Source organism: Miscanthus floridulus, unplaced genomic scaffold (assembly GCF_019320115.1).
Source record: "Miscanthus floridulus cultivar M001 unplaced genomic scaffold, ASM1932011v1 os_2763_1_2, whole genome shotgun sequence".
NCBI classification, from domain to species: domain Eukaryota; kingdom Viridiplantae; phylum Streptophyta; class Magnoliopsida; order Poales; family Poaceae; genus Miscanthus; species Miscanthus floridulus.
In genome coordinates, this window is record NW_027098495.1 from 11,255 (window position 1) to 27,635 (window position 16,381).

The window sequence follows — 16,381 nt, forward strand, 5'->3', positions numbered from 1 at the left end:
ACTGCTCTTCTCCGACCGGCGCACTCAGAGCCGACTGGAGCCATCTGACCGAGGGCACCCCGTTCGGAAGGAACCAGAAGACGTGCGGAGAAAGGCAAGGCAAGGCTCACAAGTCAAAACCACTGCACCAGGCAAAGTTCAGCTAGGCGCTGGGCGGAATCTAGGCGCTGACCCTCAGCCTAGCACCTAGGCGGGATTAATCGCGCCTAGACGTTCCTAGGCGTTTTCCAATACATACTTAAATTTATTAATACATACTTAAGTACTTAAAAGAAAAGAAAAAATAGAAGACCAATGGTCATGGAACAGGGAGAAAAGAGAAGAAAGGCCCATAAAAACGGCCCAACCCACCTTATCCACCGTTAAAAACGGCCCAGCGCACCTTCTCCACGCCTCCTCCCACACCGCCTGCGCCCGCCCGAGCGCCTGCCGCCCGCGCAAGCCCGCACGAGCGCCCGCCGCCCGCGCACGCGCCCGCCGCTGCCCGCGCAAGCCCGCGCGAGCGTTCACCGCCCCTCGCAGCTCCTCCTCCCCCACCGATGACCTCCTCCAGGCGCTCCTCCACCACCACCGCCGCCCGCGCAAGCCCGCGCGAGCGCCCGCCGTCGCTCGCAGCTCCTCCCCCACCGACGACCTCCACCAGGCGCTCCTCCACCACCACCGCCGCCCGCGCAAGCCCGCGCGAGCGCCCGCCGCCGCTCGCAGCTCCTCCCCCACCGACGACCTCCGCCAGGCGCTCCTCCACCACCACCGCCGTCGCCGACGAGCCGCCGCCGCCTAGGGGTCCACCTACCCCCATAGGCGAGGCGGACACCCTCCGACTAGAGCCTAGTCACGCCTAGGCGAGCGCCTAGCGGAACTATGGCACCAGGGACCATACCCCTGCACGAAACAGTACTCTGCAGCCACCCTGACACAAACAGTATTGTAGGCGCCGACATCTCCCCCTACAGTATTGTAGGGGCCGCTAAAACTCTCATACGGTAAGCCCCCCCCCCCCCACGTGTCTCTGGATATCGATAGCGGTATGGGCACCAGGATTTGTCGTACCAGGTGAACATAGCGCGACTCCTCACATGCCACTAGACATGAAATAGTATTTACAGGTACCGGCGTCCATCCTTCCTGAAGAAGATAGCACGACCTCCCGTGCGCATCTAACATTCTACAACGACATCAACAGTGACGTGGGCAACAAGACTTGAAAACATCTGTACCCTCTCCCTCTCACCTGTAAAACCATCCTCTTCATCTATAAAAGGGGATACGCTCCCTTCAACAAGGGGATATAAAAAAGGAAGCCAGAGTTCCTCAGATCGACATCAACACCTCACAACCGCAGAACCACCAAGTTCCGACCACGAGCACATGCTCGAACATCTAGCTCGTAGCGAAGTTCCTGTCACTCTCAGCCCTTCCGGTCGGAGCCGACCGAACCTCTTATACACCCCGTCTTTCTCCCTCTCGTTTGTAACCCCACTGCAAACTTCTAGCACCTGAGCTCAGGAATAAAGTCACCGACCAACCCCAACTGGACGTAGGGCACGTTGCCCGAACCAGTATAAATCCTGTGTCATCGAGTGCTAGGCCACCTCCAATCACAACGTACAGCAAAACTATAAATATTCACTAGTTGGTCACTTTCTGCACCGACACTACCGGTTTGAATCCTAATGGACTAAAATTAGTCGACTAATTATTGTCCTATGCATCCAAACAAGGCCTAAACAAACAGAAGGACTCTTTGCATTGGCAGTCAAGGAAGAGCGAGTCAAGAGAAGTTTGTCCTAAATATGAAACAGAGGGACTATATATCAAAAATCATATACATACACGGTTCATCTAGTGGTTACAGTCAGGTGCATGGCATTGTTCTTCCAAGAATATAACCCCAAATTGGCAAATTGGCAATCTCAAAACCATATAACTGCCTTGCGCTCTGCTCAGCTGGGCTGAGCATACAATAACTTGAGCTATCTCTTGAACATGCTGCAGGATTTGTTCAGTATCATATGATATTGTAGCATACAAATTGCCAGATTGGATAATGACTAGATGAACATCAGGGTTTGCTGATTGCGTGCCTTCTTTCAGATTCCTTACATATGCAGATATCGATTCACATTTATATTTATCATATCAGGCCAGCAGCCCAGCTTGGAACTGCAGTGCATCAAAGGGCAAGCACAAATCACACCCAAGAAGTATGCTGGAAATAAAGTTCTATGCTTGGTCTACAGCTATTTTGTATAATTATCGCCAGTAGCTACAAAATGGGATTACAATTGCATACAAGAGCACACTTAAAGGTTCAAACGACAGTTGCATGCAAATTTTTAGGAAGTACAGTGAGTTATTTAGGTACGCCACCAGTTAAGCTTTTTGTAAGCAACTAATATTATCTCAGAATGACCTAAATGATTCATGTTCACCACAAGCCAATGATGCATATTCCAAACAGAGAGCTAGAATCCTAGAACATCAATTTATATAAAGGAGGATATAGCAGACTGAGGTGGTGAAGTGCCTCTGTGCTGCAAGTATGAACTAGGAGTTATTGATACCATTAGAAAGTAGAAACATGCCATAACCTGGAAAAGGACGAATGAATTGTGACACCCACAAGGCCATAATCGGTCTATTTCAGGTAATGCGCAAGCAATACGGCATCAAGTAGGAGTTATCACTTTGTAAAACATGTTATAACCTAGAAAAGGACGAATGAGTTGAGACATCCCAGAAAGCCACAATCGGTATATTTCTGGTTATCTTGGAATGTGGACAAAGCAAATTGCTGAATGACAAAAAAAAACACACTAATAGAACCTGCTCATAATAAAAAGAAACCATCAAAATTTGGGTAGGGCTGAAGGAGCTGTGGCAAATGTTCTAGCTTCAAGACATCCATACAGCCACACATGTGCAAACATAACACACCAGCACACAGACAACTTCGATAACACAAGTTCTATCAAAATTTCTCGGTAAAATCAGTGCCAGCATACATGTTGTGGACCACGCACACAAAATGTCGCTAATGGGAATAATAACCTTAAACCAAGGAAAGGATTTCTAATTCCAGTCTCCTTGTTTGCAAATCATCTTGGACTCCCATCAATGGCCATGGCAATCATATCAAGGAGAACCATTACCACAATAGACAAAATGAGGAAACCACTGGGATTGCACAGTGAGACCTACAGCATTAAGGGAACCAAATCATCACCTATAGCAACAAAAAATTCAAATACTAAACCAGCGGCACAACGATTACCTGCTGCAGAAGGGAAGGTGTAAACTCAGGACTGTCCTGATCTCTATAGCAGCACAAGACCAAGCTCAGAGGGCTTGATGCCATTGCGAATACGGTAGTTGTAGAGGTAATAGTGGAGCTGCCCATCTCCAGGACCAAACTTGAGCTCCTTGAGGAATGACTCATTCTCCATGACATCGAGAGCATTGAACACGTCATAATTCTTCTGCTTGGCAACAATCAGAGCATCATTCATCAGCTGCTGCAACGGAGTTTTGGTGGAAACATTGTAATATGAGTATGCCGCTTTGAGCGTCGCATAGTTAGCATTGTTCAGCACTGATGAGGGCAGCGTGTAAAAGCTGCAGAAATCCGTGACCTCATGCGTCTCAGGGCTCTCCACAAGGTAGCTGTCCACCACATCCTCTTGGGGCAGCAGCCAGTGCTCCACATCTACCTCATCAAAATCTGGTGCCACCACAAACCTCGCAAGGTAAGCCCTCAGCAGCCTTGTGACCGCAGCAACATCCCGCAGCTCCATTCTGCGGAACCCAGGGGTGAGCGGCACATCAGGCATCTTGTATAGCCGGACCGTGCGGCTCATTGTCATGCGCGGACCAAGGCGAGAGAACCCAACATCGATGAGCTTCTTGGGGTTGAGGGATCGGTGCCAGTAGCGGCAGGTGGTGATGGGGGTTGGGAGGACGACCCCCGCGGTGTATGCAGCCTGCCAGATGTTCTCCTGGTGGACGCGGCGGGTGACCTCCCGGATGAGCACGGGTGCCAGGCGCTTGGATCGGAGCTTCTTGTGGACGCAGAGGAAGTTGATCTCGGCCATTCGGACGATGTCGTCGCGGGCGCGGATGCGGGCCGGGACGCCCGAGATGAAGGCGACGAGCTTCTTGGACTCCTTGGCGCGGACGCCGATGTGCCAGGCCCGGAAGAAGGACGGCGGCTTGAGCGCCCAGCGGAGGAAGGCCGGGGAGTAGTTGAAGCGGAACATGTTCTCGTCGTCCTCGACGTAGTTGTGGGCGAGCAGCGAGTAGAGGTCGGTCAGGAGCGCGTCGTCGTCGAGGTCGCAGGTGAGCCACTCGAAGGCGGCGGGCAGCGGGTAGGGGTCGGCGCGCACCTCGGAGAGTGGCGTGGGCGGCTCGATGGGGCCGTCCGGTAGCGACGTGTCGGCGGTGTCGCGGAACTGGCCGACGGGCTGCGTCTCCCAGAACTTGTGGCGGCGAGCGGCGGGGTTGGAGTTGAGGGTCATGTGCTCCTGCACGCGCCGCGCCAACGCCTCGATGGAGATGTCCTCCTCGCCAGCCGGGCCGGTGCCACTGGCGCTGGCGGCGTCGTTGCTGTTGGGGGCGGCCATGGCGATCTGGGCCCGGATCGGCGGTAGGGTTTGGGCGATTTGGGGGAGAGAAGAGACGACGACGCGGGGGAGGGGAACGCGAGGGGGCAGCGGGCAGATCTCTGTCTTGTGGGCTCCTCTCCTCGTAAGCGTAGCAATTAGCAAAGCCCCCCACCAGCAGGAAAAGATGCGTTACAATTTTAGTTATTTTTTTCCTAGTAACCCGTATAATATACTCGGTGTATTCAACTTTCCTAGGGCCAACAAGAAACACTTCGTTCCTTGTAAAACAACATTTCGTTCCTTAAGATTTCTAAATATTTCCTAGGTTACAAAATTGAAAGCATAATAAGATGTTACTGGTAACCATGGTGATGATCGATCGATTGATAAAAACATGAGATAAGCAGGGCAAACATAATATTTTCAGTTTAGCACCATCACATCAGAACTTGATTCAGATCCATTTATAGCCACGGGCAATGGACCAGTCAAACACTGTAACTAGAAAGCTGAGATCAATGTACCAAAAGAGAAATGCAGAGGAGAAGACTGTTATGGTCGAATCTGTTTTTGGACCTTTCTTTTGGCAAAGGCTATCGACAATGTCGCACTAGTATAAAGAAGAGTACTCTAAAAAGAACAATTCTCACACTCGTGATGGACAAGGGTCGAACAGAAGTACAGAACACAACATTCTCGAATTGAAAGATACTAGTGTCGCACAGATTATATTATCTTATACCAGTAACACTTAAGCTTCCTACACTACTTCATCTGTTTAAAACACTTCTTCCTTCTCTATTCTCTCATCATGTAATTAAAAAACATTACTGCCATCAGGATTCACGATCGCAGCTTGCAGTGACAGGCTGGGAAAGATGGGATTACATATTACAGAAGTTTGAAGACAGGCGATGCGCTGATGTTATTTAGTTAACCCTAGGACATATCCCAAGTACAGCACAAACTGTTAAATTATACAACACAGGAGCAATACGGGCCACCGGATTCCAGAACCTATCCATGTACACGACGAGAGTCTCCAATAGATTTCAAAAATCCCTTTGCGCCACTGGAACTAATGTGGTTATCTCTCCCCTTGAACCTGAACCATCAGCATTAAGTTAGACGATACAAGAAAAACAATAGGAGAGTGAAAGGTGATATATGGTGGATAATGAAGAAGATGAAGTACATCGGTCATAGATCTCGGCTGCAATTGTGAGGAGAGACTCGGTATCCTCAGCCATCTTGAGGATCCTTTCTGCCTCCATCATCTGATCATGTGCATCATGTGCTTTTGCCTCCGCGTCAGACACTTTGACAGCAGCTGCCATCGCTGCCTCTAGTGCAGGGCTGGAGGCAGTAAACAATCCTATGGTCTTTGACACCTTCGATGGCTTTGATGGATCCTTCTGTTTTGGAGCTGAAGCTTTTATTGGAGCTGGAGTCCTTGTTGCAAAGGAATCTGGGAGCCTATAAGACTTATCGATCTGTATTTAGATAAAAAGGATGTAATTAGATTGGCACTAGTTGCATCTACAGCTCAAACATTTCTGGCTTGAAATTTAATATTCTGCCAATACAGCTCTCAAGATACTTTCCACGATGAAATTTGCACTCATGAGAATTGCAGATTTTATGTTAAGCTCAAAACCACTTTTTTTATATTGGCACGTGGCTAGATGGAAAATTCTGCCAAGGTCAGCAAAACCCAGTGGATATATACAATTATAAAAGTAAGTTCGTTGATACGACCACAAGCTATGAAAATAAACAGACTGATTAATTGCATGACGAAACAGAAACCTGGCATGTGACTATAGTTGTTGGGAATGTTAAAACAATGAGCTTTCTCATATTGTCACATGCAAATGACTATCTACATATGACATATGCAACTACAACACTACAATCTCTTAAAAGAAACATAATGCAAAGGCTCCACAGAAGCATGAAAGTTGAAACTAATCCTAAACTACCGATATATTCTGTTTAATGATACCAGCCTGCATACATGATAGTGACATTCAAACCCAGCTAATCTTCTGTTACCATTCCTACGCTATGAGATAAAATTGATAGTGACATTGCAAGGCACATACCATCCACTATGGATTCCAGAATATTTCATGTGCTTCATAGAAATATATTTTGAATCCACATTCCAAAGTAAATATATATTAAAAATAAGTTCCTAAGTATGGCATTCTCAATCTTAACTGAAACTCTTTTTCGAAGGCAATTCAAAATACCAAATAATAAATGAGCTTAGTTTGATGACAATTCCCAAACAAAATTCATTGTAAATTGAGATCGAGAGTGCCAATTTTCACAAGCACTCTAAATAACCTGAGCTCCTAATTTCACAAATCATGCGCAAAACTGTTCACTGTCAAATCTTAAAATGCAATTTCTTAAAATCAAAATCTTTACTTCAAAGTTCGGTCAATGAAGTTTCCCTATTATTCAGTTGTCATCTCACTAATATCGTCCCTAGCTGACAGTGCAGACCTTGCCAACCAAGCAACGAGACCAATGGAACACAGAGGGTTCAATTGGATTAGTTCAGAACATGTAGAATTTCAGCCAGATCCATGGGATAAACTACAGATTGCATATCCAAACGGATTGTAAAGGGGAAAACATAAGCCTCGCTAAGATGAAAAGAAAATAGGAAAAAGTAACTGTAGTCTAATTTAAGAGAAGGAAGATTCACCTTTACAATTTTGTTTGAGTCTGCAAGTCGCCGTAACTTTGCGGTTAGAAATCTTCTAAAGGTGGGTTGCACCGCATGCCTTTCCTGCATATGGTACCAATGATAGCATAAGCAACTTATCATCATTCTAGGCATATATTAAGCAAGATCTAAATACAGCATGGTATTAAACCAGATACATCAAGTGTGGAAAGGAAATAACAGAGAGTGATAGTCATGCATCATAAGGAAACCCAATCAAATACATCAAACACCCTCACCATATGTGCTGTAAGTATACAGAATCCAAAGTGCAAACCAGATCCTGTAGAAACACACAATTCGAAAAGGCTTCCCTAAGCTCATATAAAGAAAAAAAACACATGCATGTCATCTATCAAATGATTCAGCAGAATTGAGCACGCATTTCACACGAACCGAAGATCAAGATGGCCACAAAATTCTTATGAAACATTCATGATTCATGTGCGAAAAAAATGTTTGTTTTTCATCATTCAAGTTAGCTATTAAAACCAACAAAATTCTCGAAACAGAAGCTTCAAATGTGAAATAATAGTTTCCCTATGGACAGATCATGCAATAGAATATTCCTGTGAGCTCTGATTCTTATCACATCACAACAGTCAAATGTAAGTATATATTTAAAGCAACCAAAACTTGAATGAGCTCCAAAGCTTGACGTTAAATAACTGCTGCAAAACAGTGAAATCAAATGAGAATAATAAGTGCAGATACCCAACCTCTATGAAGCGGAAGATTGCAGCAATATCCGAACCATTCGGATCATTCAATTCCGAAAGAGCTTCCATGATCATGGCACCATACCTAGCAAACAAATATGATGTTGTCAACAGATTCCAGATTAATGAGGACAATAACTTTAAAATAAAATGGAATAGATTACATGCTAAATCCATCAACTCTCACACCATATTGTCAGTTTGAAGGTTTGAATCTTGAGAATCTTATTTAAGGCATTTCTACACATCAGCTGGCTTATCTACAAATATTCCTGATAAACCATGTCCACTCTTCAGTTTGCATTTCTGAAGCAGCAAGTGCTTGCTTCAACCCAGATGTTCTTCAATCCAATGGAAGTTGAAGTGATATATCATTCAAAAACTTATATGGTTATATATCCTCTTCAAGACCAGACCAAGAATAAAGGAGGCAACTATCTGGAATAAGATGAATGGAGACATCCTTCATTTACTCAAAAGTATAAGCATAGTGTGGGTGTGGCCATGCAATCACCCTTGAATCAATGTATTTTTAATCGGAATTTTGTCTATGTTATGAACAACTATGCATTTAAAATTAGAATTGCTGATTAACTAGACTTCGGTATGAAAATAAAGAGAGACTAACTTTGGTGGAGTTTTCCCATCCTGTGGCTTTTTCTCAGCATCTGCAGGCAGTGTAGCTTCAGTAACTTTATTTGGTGCTGGGAGAAGCAGAGCCTGTGAGCTAGACGACGAGGAAGATGCGGGTCCAGTTATCCTTGGAACCCGTACTTTACATGATCCCAGTCCACTTGCACTGAAACTTAAATTCCTCCATTTGTCCTGAAAATACCAAATAGACTATCACATAGAAGACCAAAATGGAAAACCTATAACCATGGTGCAAGCTTCACCGGCACAACTGAATTGACACGCCTTTCAGATGTTCATCATATGATAGAGCTACTACAACAAACTGTCTTACTTTTCACACATTTTACATTGGATTGTATAGATGGAGAACAATTACAATGTTTATCCACTTCCAAGTGAAACCACAAGAGGCACGCCATATTTCTTTAAGAGTATAATGCACCACAGGTCCATTAACTTTTGGAGGAATGTCATCTAGGTCCATCAACTCTCAAAGTGCATTTTTGAGTCCAAAAACTTTTCATGCAGTCTGTTGCAGGTCCATACCAGTTCAAGAGCTTGGTAAATTTTCATTTAACCCCCTCCCATCGATACCTCTGTCTCAAAACAGGCCCCACAGTAGCCCGATCAGTGGGCTGGCAGCCGCGTCAGGCCACCCACGCCACCACCGCACGAGTGAGCAGCCGGCCGCCCGTGCTAGTGCAGCCACACCGCCACGCGAGCACGCAACAGCTGCGCCGGGCAAGCACGTTGGCGTTGGTCGAGTGGGCTGGCTGCCGCGCGAGGCCAGCCATGCCGCCGTCGCTTGAGTGTGGGCGGGCAGCCACTGTTCTTCTCCGTCGGCCTAGCGCACAGCGGTTGCCCATGAGCGAGAAATGGGAGAAGCAATATTATAGATTGACAGCAGGTCAGCAGCCTCCACATGGCATTGGATTGGCATCCCGCGACCTTACCGACAGTTCATCCACATGCTAATGTGAGTTGTGACTGCTCTTCTAGAGTCAGCATTGGCGTCGGCGCACATGCAATTTGGGACCAAGCTTGACCAGGAGGACGCTAAACGCGTGGGCGCATGCTGCAGGCTCGTTCCAATCAGACGCGCAGGCGTCGACTTCATCTTCGACAGAAGCTGCAAGCCTGCGTGGAAGTGGAAGGTGCACGACGGGGTGGGGGAAAGAGCTGCTGTAGGCCGGCTAGGGAGAGCGGCACGCGGCCAACCTAACCTGGGGGCGCAGCCAAGCCTTGATCTCTCCGTACCTCGCCCGCGCGAGCACCCGAGCCGCACATCGACCTTCGCACTAGCCTACCAGCTGCGCGGCGAGCATGCGCTCACTCGCCAGCTCCGGGCTCGGCTGTGCTCGCCTACTCCACAGCTAGCCCTGCCGCACTAGCCCTCCGACTCGCTGGACGATGACGCAGCTGGCCGCCCGCGCGCTTGCTAGCTCGCGCGGTGGCGTGGCATGCCTGGCCTCGCGCGACAGCCCATCCGCTCGACCAACGGTAACATGGCTGCCGGCGCAGCCGCTGCGTGCTCGCGTGGCAGCGTGGCTGCACCGGCACAGGCAGTCGGCCGCTCGCTCGTGCGGCGGTGGCGTGGGTGGCCTGACGCGGCTGCCAGCCCATTGACCGGGCTACTGTGGGGCTGTTTTGAGACAGAGGTATCGATGGGAGGGGGTTAAATGAAAATTTACCAAGCTCTTGAACCGGTATGGACCTGCAGTGCACTGTATGAAAAGTTTATGGACCCAAAAATGCACTTTGAGAGTTGATGGACCCAGATGATATCCCTTCAAAAGTTAATGGACCAGTGGTGCATTTTACTCTTTCTTTAACATAACATGCTACATGACGAATCATGCTGATCAACTGGGCAAGATAGTATCAAAACAATGGGATATATTCACAAACCAGTGGCCAGTGGGATAGTTATTAATCACTCAAGCAAAACATGCTATGCCTTTGCTCCAGTTATGGACTCAGGGAAAGGCAAAAACAAAGGGTGAGAAAGGTTAAATTTCCAAATCCAACCTAGTGTAAAGATGTTGCTACAAGAAAATAAATGCTGGATTCGATGTGTCTCTCTATGCGATCAGGTTGATGAGACAATTCAGCACATCCTCGTCTCCTGTGTGTTCTCCAGACAGGTTTGGACAATGATCCTCCAACGGCTGGGGCTGCTTCCTATTACCGCTAACCTTCTGTCTCTCATTTCTCCAGTTGGTGGTACAATGCTATAAAAGGAGTTCCCAAGGATTTGAGAAAGGGTTTGAAACTTTCAATTCTTTGATCATTTTGGTGTCCTGGGAAATTTGGAAACAAAGAAACTCTTGTGTGTTTGAAGAGGCCAGACCAAATGTTCAGGTAGTACAGCAAACAGTGGCAGATGAGTGTGGCCTTTGGTGCTCAGTTGGAGCCTTAGCTCTTAGCGAGCTCCTCACTAGGTTGTTCATCCCAGTATCCCTGACCTGAGTAGGTGATTATGTTGTTATCATGTTTGTTAAGAAATAAATGGCGTGAATGTAGTGTGGGTCAATGAGAGGTCTCTGATCTCTCCTTGTACCTTTTTTGTTCTTCTTCTAAATGACATGAAATGCAGCTCTGCTCCGTCGATCAAGGAAAAAAAAGAAAAAATTGTAGCGCCACTAATAATGATGTTTCAGGGAGAATAACAAGACCAGCAATATATGGCATTCTTCAGCCCAAGAATGCTACCAGTTCTGGATCTGGAGAATAACTATAACTCGGCAAACAGAATGCCACAAGGGCAGAGTTACCTTAGACCATGTAATCTGCACATGGTAAAATTGACACGGTAATCGATGAACAACATTTTTAACCAAGGAACATGAAAGATAGACAGCTACCATTGAATGTAGCACTCAAATTTATTCTCTACTGCAGTTTGACTTATCCCTACATTGCCACCATACAAACATATGATTCAGTGAAAAGAATTGAACCGTTCTGGCAAAACTACCTAGAAAACAGCTTCGGAGGAACAATAGCATGATAACTCTGTATTAACAGCATACTCATTTTCAGACGCAAAAACGATACATTTCTCCATCTTAAGAGAGAGATGAAGTTTTAGATAAATTCTAGTTGCAAAAATTGGTGATGTTTCAGGCTGCCAGGTGAAACTTCATGTAGAAGGTTAACAGGAAGGCTATTGTTACTAGATTTCTTCTTGGGAAGATGAGGCAATGGGAGCAAGAGCCAAGAGATGTGAATTCTATACTGAAGAAGTCAAGAGAAGGATACCATTCATACGTTTTGCAGCTGCACAGTCACTAAACACGTGTGGAGTGCACTGATTCTGTTCCTCAAACATGTGTTCACCTAAGGAACATCGGGCAGGTAGCTCTTCCATTTATTCCAGGAGACAAAAAAATTCATATAGGTTGTCTCACAACAGTTTCATGGTCTATATGGACACATGTAATAAACTAACAATTCACATCTTGAAGGCAAGGTGTTGCAACACTTATTTGATGTTTTTGCTAAAATGGATGTACTCTTGCACTACTCGGCAATACCGCACGAGGACTGGAGGGTCAAGGTGAAGGGCTGTGTGATAGCAATTGGCCAATTGCCAATACCTATACAAGCAGGACACACACAAGCAATTGGTCAGGATAGATTGATGTGTTTCTTATGTTTCTTAATATATGTTGCAACACCATTGGTTTAATGGAGGTAGAGGATAATGTGAAGGCCATTCACTCCCTCTGATTCCAAACTTAGATTGTTTAGGATTGCGATACTGTCTCCGATATGACATTTTGACTTGCACTTTTTTTTTTGTAAAAATATACTACCTTAAAATTTAAATAGAAACGGATAAATATTATCAAAGTACTTTTCCATGTTGAATCTAGTAACATCAACCATGTGTTATGAATCTATGCCAATTTTCATATATTGATAGGCCAAGTCAAAGAAGTTTGACCCGCTAGAATTGTAAAATGACTTATATTTGGAATCAGAGGGAGTAATAGAGAAAGAATGTATTTGCAGATTTCAATTAAAATATCATGGCCCTTAATTGCTAAGGTTGAAAACTCTAAGCAACTACTTGAGGGCAATATCTTCCCAACCACGAATCCCTGTACAATGTGGTACCACTACCAGGATATCCATCAAATTTATCACTGAATCCTATCCCAACAGCAATAACTGCAGAGCACACTGAGTCACTGACTAGAATGCCTCTCCACTGACATGCTTGCATTTGTCATCAAACAAAAAGAATGTGATTTAAGAAATCACCTACTCATGAATCATCATCACATGATCAGGAACTCAAACCAATCAAAACAATGTTAGAAACAAGAAAATGAATCCCATCCGTTAAAGTAAATTCCTAATAAGCAATGGCACGAGGGCAACATCCATGGGCAAGAGGACATCACAAGTATTCTGTCTGTGATTCGCTTCGTTCAGAAAATCTGTTTCAACATGTGATCAGCAACATTATTGAATTCAATTATAAGATTATCAATTGTTCACAAGTATGAAAACAGCTTAAATTTATACCATACAGCCCAGATCATAAAACATTCACACTACCATATGTAATCCCACACCGCGTGTCCATGACCACCAGAGCATCATTGTCCTTGAGCAAACTATCACATCACAGCATCCCTCGGCAGCAGAACACGACCATTTCAACCTTCGCCTACATTTATCAGTGCCCCAAAACCCAGAATCTCGCCTTCGACGCCCCCAAATCTACTACGGTACTACGGACGAAACTGCAGCAGGGGGACCACCAAGCATCCTAAACCCACCACACAGCTAATAGAGAGGGAGTGATGCAGGGGGAAATCACCACACGCTCAGAAGCACACGACGGTACGAAACATCACGAGAAGTGTACGAAACGTCACGGGAAGTAGGGACTAATCGAGGAGCTAAAGGATCCGACAGATAAGATATAGGGATGCGCACGGCTAGCTCCGTCGCGGCCAGGTAGATGGGGAGCGGCGGGGCAGATGCAGGGGAAGATACCTTGAGGTCGATGTTGGAGCGGGAGGAGAGGACCGGGCTGAACTCGGGGTCCTTCTGGATGGTCCGCCATTTGCCGGCTCCGTGCTTGCGCACGCCGGCGCGGAGCGCATCCTCCTCTTCCGACGTCCACTTCTGCTTCGGCGCGCCCATAGCTTGTTCTCCTCCTCGCCTCACCCCTGTGGTCTCTGCTCTCCCGCGTCCAAACTAGCCGACGCAGAAACCCTAATCCACCTCAACAAGTAGCTTTTCCATTTTTCACCCTTGGCCTTTTATTTTATTTCGGGCGTGTTTGGGCCGGAGTCTACGGACAGCGGCACCCGCGGCACGGGTGCGGTATGGAAAACGCGACCGTCCCACCGCGGGACAGGAAACGCGGCCGCAGTTCATTTTTGTGGTGTGGCGAAAACAATCGCGGCCACTGCGGACGTTTGGTGCGATTATGCGCTTGTTTTAGCCGCCACCACAGGAAACGCGGATACAAACACGCCCTTAATTTAATGTATTTAATGTATATACTTTTTGGGGGGCATCTTTTATATTCAAATGTGTTTCAAGCTTCGGTTCATATTTTTACAAGGATTCTTATTAAAGCTTACCCTTGTCTTATTGAACTCAACGAGAAAAATAATAATATCTTCTGTTATCTTATTAATGCATGCAAATATGTTCGTGCGTTCAAACGGAACTCTATACGTATAGAAATCGGTCTCCATATCATAGCTAGACGTGAATTGTTCGACCTTGTATGTGCACGAATCATGAGTTCAAGTCACATACGATATATAGATACATATTGGAATCGGATCTTGTATTCATCATCTCTAGATACGTGTTGTTCTAACTTGTACGTGTATATGTGATAAGTCTAGGTCAAATGAAAAAAAAAGTACTCAGTAGATGAAATAAACTCTCCATTGTTAGGGTGGTTAGTGGGAGGTGAATATAAATAAATAAAGTAATTTTTTTGGCTCTTTTAATATTATAAGTATAGATTTGGTTGATTCTTTAAAATCCGGAAATTACAATGTTAATCAAAGAAAAATCTATATCGATATCTAATATTAAAAAGACAAAATTTCTCTCCACTCGTTTTTTTGTCTGCCTCTTCCTAACTATCTGGATAGCGGAGAGTTTCGGTCGTATCTCGTTTGTGACCCAAACTTATGACTCATACTTATACGAGTTAGGACCAGCATCTAGCGATGATGAATATGGAGTCCCATTCTAATATATATTGGGCCACGCCCTATGTATCTTGTATGTGAACTGGACTCATAACCTACATTCATACTAATTAGAACAACTAATATCTAGTGATGATACAAAGTATTATTCCTATACTATGTTCCGTTGCAACGCATGGGTAGGTTTGCTAGTAAAATTAAAGTACCATCTACATGCCAATAAATTACTCTCCATTATCATTACGCGAAAATTAACCTAGAAATACCCTTTTGTTTTTCTGTTAACAATTTCTTTACGTTTCGTCCAATGATTAAATCTTTTTCTTGGAATAAATGAAGATTAAAGTTAGCAACTCAAATTATCTTTCGATGTCAAATATAACAAAAAAACTAAACACAGTTCAATATAAGTTTAAAAAATAAACATAGAGAAAGTTTACATGATAAAGACCCTAACCAGAGAAGTTGTAATCTATAGAGCTAGTGCTAAAAACTTTGAACTTTAACTAGCAAACATACATGTGTGTTGTAAGTTTGCAACAGTACGTTCAGCTTGTTACGTGGTTATCTGGATGACTTGCGGACCCTAATTTATTAAGCGGTCACGTCATACATTTAAATTCTCCAGTGAATCGAACTCCGTACTATGCCTGGACGCATGCTACTCTAACTCACATAAGTACGAGAGATTTAGAGATTTATCAATAATCATGCCATGCTTTCTAATTTGTTTTGGGATCAGATTCCTCACCTTGCATGAAAAACGCATGAGAGGATGACGGACCATAGAAACGCTCCATATTCCAATTTGTTTTGGAATCAGACTTCACACATCATGCTTGACACACTACTCTAAGTAGTACAAACACAGGAGAGAGCGGTCTGTTAGATCCCCATCAGACAGTTGTAAGCGATGAAGGACGAAAAAACTTGATCTCTACTTTTTAATATTAGTAGTGATAGATATATGGTGATGAAAATGGACACTGAGAAGGCCATTAATATACAAAGAAGGGTGTAGAAGTGAATTATAGGGACACTATGAGCTATTGTACCGAGTTTAGGCTCATGTATTATTGTTCAAGGTCATGAAACCAACCAATAAATTAAAGAGGGATACAACTCACATATCACTCGTGGTTGAACAAGTACTTATTATGACAACAAACCATAAAGAAAGCCATTGATTTAGAGTAGAAAATGAGAGTAAAAACAATGAGAAGAGTTCATGCTAAGTAGTATAAAAATGACGGATACACTCTAGCCGCCAATTGCAGGGTCACCTTGCTAGTTCTTATAATTCATATTTGTTTATTATAATCAGATAGGGTATAAGACTCTTGGCTCTTAGCTGCCATCTTGGACCCCTGATTCAGATAAATAAAGAAGAAGGACGACCACGGTCATAAAGAAAAGGGAAATATTGAACTAGATACACTGCTTAAAAGAATAAACCTCCCTTGAAGAGATCGAAGAAGGAAGCAGTGT

The 16,381-nt window shown here is 44.8% G+C and overlaps 2 protein-coding genes across 2 annotated transcripts; both read right to left on the reverse strand.

Annotated features, from left to right (window-relative positions):
• Nucleotides 1-2,820: 2,820 nt before the first annotated feature.
• On the reverse strand, nucleotides 2,821-4,755 carry LOC136535400 (glycylpeptide N-tetradecanoyltransferase 1-like). Its single transcript, XM_066527676.1, has 2 exons — nucleotides 3,275-4,755; nucleotides 2,821-3,197 (listed from the first exon to the last, which is right to left on the reverse strand). The coding sequence occupies exon 1, from the start codon at nucleotides 4,617-4,619 to the stop codon at nucleotides 3,318-3,320; it is 1,302 nt and encodes a 433-aa protein (XP_066383773.1). The 5' UTR covers nucleotides 4,620-4,755; the 3' UTR covers nucleotides 2,821-3,197; nucleotides 3,275-3,317.
• A 545-nt stretch (nucleotides 4,756-5,300) lies between these two features.
• LOC136535399 (single myb histone 4-like) lies at nucleotides 5,301-13,986 on the reverse strand. The gene is made up of 6 exons (XM_066527674.1): nucleotides 13,710-13,986; nucleotides 8,689-8,885; nucleotides 8,061-8,145; nucleotides 7,321-7,404; nucleotides 5,797-6,094; nucleotides 5,301-5,706 (listed from the first exon to the last, which is right to left on the reverse strand). Exons 1-6 carry the CDS (start codon nucleotides 13,857-13,859, stop codon nucleotides 5,654-5,656), a joined length of 867 nt encoding a protein of 288 aa, XP_066383771.1. The 5' UTR covers nucleotides 13,860-13,986; the 3' UTR covers nucleotides 5,301-5,653.
• Between the last annotated feature and the right edge of the window lie 2,395 nt (nucleotides 13,987-16,381).